The 6,103-nt window shown below is 48.1% G+C and overlaps 1 protein-coding gene across 1 annotated transcript; it reads right to left on the bottom strand.

The window, feature by feature from the left end:
* Positions 1-3,024: 3,024 nt before the first annotated feature.
* On the bottom strand, positions 3,025-4,564 carry lrrc30a (leucine rich repeat containing 30a). Its single transcript, XM_062480320.1, has 3 exons — positions 3,927-4,564; positions 3,583-3,717; positions 3,025-3,465 (listed from the first exon to the last, which is right to left on the bottom strand). Exons 1-3 carry the CDS (start codon positions 4,344-4,346, stop codon positions 3,133-3,135), a joined length of 888 nt encoding a protein of 295 aa, XP_062336304.1. The 5' UTR covers positions 4,347-4,564; the 3' UTR covers positions 3,025-3,132.
* Between the last annotated feature and the right edge of the window lie 1,539 nt (positions 4,565-6,103).

Below are 6,103 nucleotides of genomic sequence, written 5' to 3'. Positions count from 1 at the left end.
TTGAGGGATTAAGAACGTGACTTGCATAGAATAGGATAATAAAATAGTAGCCTATTATTTTATATATATATTCCATTCAAAGCTCAATGTTTCAGAAAACATTAAATAAAAAGTTATTGCTTGAATTTTGTGACAAATATGTTAGCGTATAACAATACATTGTTTACCCTAATGATAAGAAAATATTTAGCCTATTCAATGACAGTAGCCTATAATAGGATTGAATTGAACATAATGCAAATAGATCAAAATAGCGGATTAAAGGTAAAAAAATATGGCCATTTAATAGAATGGAATACAATGTAATACATTCGAAAAATATATATCAAGACAGATCAGAACAGAACATACTTTTTGTTAGATTGACACCAACTTTCCTCCGTGTCTTGTGCTATATTGAGTCCACTCATAGGCTACATGAGATACAGTTTAATTATTTTATTATATAACTACTGCTGGAGAAAACGCGTCTGTCACATATACACACACTCTAAATGCCGCCTTCTCCCTTCACGCACCCGGTCCACTGTCTGTCACCGTGCAGGCGCGCGGTCAAGGTGCAGTGGAGACAGCAGTTCAGCAGGTGAGCGGATGGAGAGGAAAGACAGAAAAACCGGAATAAACTGTACAGAATGATAACGGAGAAAGACACGGTCTCGGTGTGCTGAATTGTGTTGTTAGGATATCATAAACCCCGGCGCTGCGTTGTTCCATATCTTGGTTCACTTGAAATTCAGTTACCAAAGGGCTACATAATAATTTCTGAATTCCTGATAGTATAAATTATGAGTCTTTTACTGCTTATCATCACACGCCTTTGCTGCTGAAAGTGTATGAATACATGAAGAAAAAAAGAAATCATGTGAATCAGGATAAGTCCACTTTATTCATGTCAGATGAGCGTGTTGTGTGGAAATGTTAAGCCTGTCCACTGGAACTCATACCAGGGAAAAGCAGATAATGAAAGGGGCTGCATCTGAGTGTTTATGTTTGTCAGTGTTGGTTCTGTTGATGTTCAGCCTACGTGTGTTGCTTCTACAGGCGTCCAGTCAAAGGTAGCTAACTGTGCCCCCCTTGTCATGTGACCAACAGCTGTAACTGTACTAGGAAATAAACAGATATAAATAGACCTTCTATCCCGCCAGTTAGACAACCATTCCATAATGGCCGTGCCAACAGACTGGGCAGGGGCACATAGTTGCCAAGGCGAAAGGTCGTGGCGCTGCACTGTGGGTATAGAGGGCACAGAGACACACATTCAGGAGAGTGGGCACTCGGAAAGCTTGTCACACATACTATAATTTTTTTTATATAAATACACCAATGAATTCATTAATACTGAGTCGAGGAATTAATAAATGGAGGGGTGGAAGGATAGAGGTATAAACGGATAATTATCACCAGACATGTCGAAGGGGTTTCTCTGCTCTTCTTTCGAAAATTTCCCCTCCCTCCCTCCCTCCCTCCATCCAACCCCTCTCTCCTCGCCATCACTTTCTCAGTTTTTGTCTCAGCATGAAGTGTAGTGAGGACAGAGGAAGGGCCAGAGATGGAGTCTAACCTGCCGTCCATCCAGGTCCATCCCCCCTCACCACCACCACCATCTGAAAACAAGCCTGCATGTATGGCTCCAGTGTCTGCTACTGAGGTGAAGGGCTGCAGGGCTTTGGCAAGAGACTGTGTGTGGGTGTGTTTGTGTATTTGTGTGTGTGTATGTACGTGGGAGGGTGTGTTTGCACATATATATTAGTGTGTGTACGTGTGTGTTTGTGTGCATCTTGTGTGTGTTAGTGTGTATGTGTCTGTGTGTGTGTGTGTGGTTTCCTGAGGAGAAAGGTCTCCGTGACCGGGTTTGGCTGAGCAGTCTTCCCTGGAGAACAACGTGCTTCATTCAGCAGCTCTGCTGCTGGTCCTGACTTCCCCCTGGTGGACACACATAGTACTGCATCTGCACAAGGACAGACTTCAATTTAGGTTCAGTATGTTCAATGCAACCTCAGCAGATGTCATTTTGATAGGTAGAACTTTATCCTTGGGGCAGGACGAGGAGAAGGAGCAGCAGAAGGAAAGGTGGATGAGGATGAAGACAAATGTGTGGGATGGATAGATGGAGAAGAGAGTGGTTGAAAGAGTATGGACGAGTGTGGGAGAATGGGTTAAGGTTAGGGTTACATGAAAGACAGATAACTGAGGGTGTGATAGGTGGACTAATGTGTGTAATAAACAACATCTCAAGATTCTCATAGTTATCATCTTCCATTGTATTATTTGACTGTTTCATCCAGAAGTCCATACAGTTACAGCTATATGTTCCTCTCTTCCCCAGCTGCAGCACTCCAGTCTGGCCAATAGAGGGCAGCATAGCTCTGTGTAGCAGCCTCTTACTGCAGGTCAGGTGAGGTCAGGAGTTAAAGGAAAGAGAAGCAAGAGGAGGAGGGGAAGCAGGCTGACCAGGAAGAAGTGGTTAGTTGTCAGGCTGGGTGTCAGGCTGGTTGTCAGGATGGTTGTCAGGCCGGTGTGTTCCTGTTGCTACACCAGGAAGCAGTGATGAACTCTGTCTGACCTTTCAGCTGATATCATGCAGCATCTATGCTGATCCCCTGTAAACGAGCTGCCTGCATGTGTGGGTATGTTAGACTTTTATTTTCTGTTTGTGTAGTGAGTTAGTGTGTGTTTGTGACTGTGCGTATATGTTTGTCTGTTTGACTGTGTGTGTCTGTGGGTGTGTAAATTAACCACATTTTCCCTGGGGAGGGAGCTAAACTGGGGACAGAAAGGGGGGTAGGGGCAGGGGTAAAGGGCATTAATAACGTTGCTGTTAGGAATCGGCCTTTAGGAAATTCAGGAGGTGCACGTCGAGCTCTCCGGGGCTGTCCGTGGGCTCTCGGAGAGGGCGTTCCACCTAGACGAAGGCGTTCCCATGTGTCCGTTTTTTGGAAAAAAGAGTAAATTTAGTACCCTAAATCAACCTTAAGAGTTGAATAATTTCTCTATTTTAATGGCAAAATAATATAAGAACCAACATTGTTGAGTAAACTACATAGTAGATATACAGTGCATTTATTTGTGTCAAGAGTCAGGACAATCAGGAGTCCAGTCCAGTTGAATGATTCTGTGTAGAGGTCCAGAACCTCAGGTAGCACGTAGGTAGTTGTACAGAGCAGATAGACCACCCTCCAGAACCTCCTTGATGGGCTTTAGCAGGGGGTTGTGGAGGATGTGGAGGCCCTTGTCCAGGGGGTGACAGGCCAGCCTCTCCAGTCTGAACAGCTGGTGCATCTCCTGAGGAACGTCTTTCAGTTGGTTGAAGTCCAGGTTCAGCAGCTCTAGCTGGACCAGGCAGCACAGGGCCTTGGGCAGCGCGTGCAGGCTGTTGCCCTCCACAATCAGGATCTTCAGCTGGGCCAGGCCCTGGATGGTCTCAGCCATGTTCTCCAGACGGTTACAGGCCAGGTGGAGGAACACCTGGGGGAAGTAGGAGGGGAAACTGTTTAGACTGGCTGGTTAACTACCCTGGTTAGCTGTCTGGCTGTCTGGCTGTCTGGCTGTCTGACTGTCTGGCTAGTTGAACAGTGTTAGTACCAGAGCCTTCATGTTGTAGACACAGCCTGGGATGTGCTGGATGAGGTTATGGCTCAGATTCAGCTTCCTCAGGCTGGTCAGGCTGGACAGAGATGAAGGCAGGCCGGTCAGCTGGTTATTAGCCAGGCTGAGCACCTAGAGAGAGAGGCGGGAGGGGAGGGGGAGAAAGAGAGAGGAGACAGGACAAAGAGAAGGGCAGACCAATCAACAACAACAGCTGTCAAAACACTAGTGTGTATATGCGTGTGGATGTCTGTTTTTGTGTATACATACGTGTGTGTACATGTATATGCATGTGTGTCTATATATATATATATGTGTGTGTGTGTCGTCTCCAGATCCACCTCCAGCTTGGTGCAGTTCCCCAGCTCCTCCGGTACTTCCGTCAGCCTGTTCCGATAGACAAACAGAACCCGCAGTTGTTGCAGTGAGCCTATCTCCGGGGGCAACGCCGTCAGCTGGTTCCCCCACAGGTTGAGCACCACCAGGCCTGAGAGCAGGGCCATGGAGGGGGGCAGGAGGCGCAGGCTGTTGAGGGAAAGGTTCAGCTTCTGCAGCTCCACCAGTTCCCAGAGTTCCTCGGGGGGCTCTCTGAGGCCGCGGCGAGCCAAGCTAAGTGCCGCGTAGCCGAACTGGCGCACCGTGTAGCGGCGGATCCTCTCGGCCGAGGTCAGGCTGTCCTCCCGCCCGGCGCTCCTCCTCGCCTGCTGCCTCCTCTTCTCCTCCTCCGATGAAGAAAGCTCCTTTGACTTCTTGGCCCCCATCGCCTCCACTAACCCCTAGCACCTCCTTACTAGTACTCCACTCCTAGGATCTCCTCTCCCAACCATAACCCCTGCCTCTTTCCCACCCTCTAACTCTAACTACTTCCTCCTCGGTATATAGACAGAGTGTTTAGCATCCGTCTAATGAGACTCTCCAGACCTCTTTCTCTCCCTCGTTGCAGCAGTTGAAATGAGTGTTAGCTGTCTGGGACTGAGGAGGTGGGCTGATGAGGGTGGAGAGGTTGGGGGAAGTTGATCTCTTAAGCCCCTCCACCCAGCTGCCCCTGTCACTCCCCCCCCCCCCCTGCCCAGAGACGGGTGCTAACTAACCATGCTGCGGCCCAGAGAGCTCAAGGATGACATTCTAGCTATTTGATGTTCTGGGCCTTGCTCACACACACACACACACATATACATAGAGTGATGGTGCATGTGTGTGTGTGTGTGTGCGTGTAAAGGGGGTGTGCATGCCTGTGTGATTTTGAGAACGTATGTGTGTATCTTGTATCTTGTTACACATCAAGACAGTAATAACTATGTCTATGTATAACTCCAGCCTTGTCCCCCCCCCCCCACACACATCTCCTTCTAGCCTCTCAGTACCTGCTGCCCAGTCTTCAGTTAGCCAAGGTGACCCGGGTTAGAAACCTGCAGTCGAGGTGGTTCCCAGGTGCTGAAGTAGCCCTGCCTATGGCTGGAATAGCCTTACAAAGACCCTCAGACCACTAGCTTGTCCTTTTGGTCCGATGTCAGACCCCAGAGTTGGAAAGTCTACGCTTCAGTCTTTTAAAGACTAAGGAGAGGAGGGGGAGGAGGTAGGGAGAGGAGAGACAACTACAGAGGAAGAGACAGAGAGAAGGTAGGGAGAGAGACTATCAGCTGTCGGGGGAACATTCCAGCAGATCATCTCTACACCTCTCTCTCTCTCTCTCTCTCTCTCTCTCTCTCTCTCTCTCTCCACCATCTTCTAATGGTCTGATTCAGGAGAGGATGGTGTGAGGAAGGGGCGGGGCCAGGAGTTATCGGAGGGATTTCATGTCCTTGGGGATACAAACACCTCACACACACACACACAAACACACACACAAACACACACACAAACACATACACAAACACACACACAAACATGTAAACACCCCAACAAGCCAAAACATGTCAACAAAAACATACACACTTAAAAAATACTCACATATACAACCGACACAGATAAAAACAGACCAAGACAGCACTCTAAATCTAAATGATTGCCCTAGTTAGTAGCTTGTTCAGGTTTGGCATGTGTAGGTGTATGTGCGTGAGGCAAGTAACAAGTGTAGGAGTTCCTATGAGCTCTGGTATGTCTGTAGGTATGTGTGCAGCAGAATGGTCTGTGTGTGCATAGACAGGGATCGAGTGGCTTGTGGAGATCAGGTCCGCAGGGCAGCAGTAAACCTCTCACACACACGCATCTCCTGTCATCAGCTCATCCATCAGCACCTCCATCCCCCCGTTACCCCACCCTAACACTGGATTTGTGTGTAGGTATTTCCTTCTCTGTCTTCTTTCTCATATTCTGAACCTTCCACCAGGTGGCGCTACAGATACATCCCATTTGAACCTGAGGCTCAGATTGTAATATTGTGCTGTCACCGCTAGGTGGAGTCCTAGATCTGCACGTAGTCTTGAGACACATGGCCCAAGAGTGGCCCCCTCTCCATCTTCCTCTCGTCCTTCTTGGGTCCTGTTGTTAACCTGTAACTTGGGGAAACTCCTCTTCT

Source organism: Osmerus eperlanus, chromosome 15 (genome assembly GCF_963692335.1).
Source record: "Osmerus eperlanus chromosome 15, fOsmEpe2.1, whole genome shotgun sequence".
NCBI lineage: Eukaryota > Metazoa > Chordata > Actinopteri > Osmeriformes > Osmeridae > Osmerus > Osmerus eperlanus.
The sequence above is the reverse complement of the archived record's forward strand: the minus strand, read 5'-3'. Positions and strand labels throughout refer to the sequence as shown.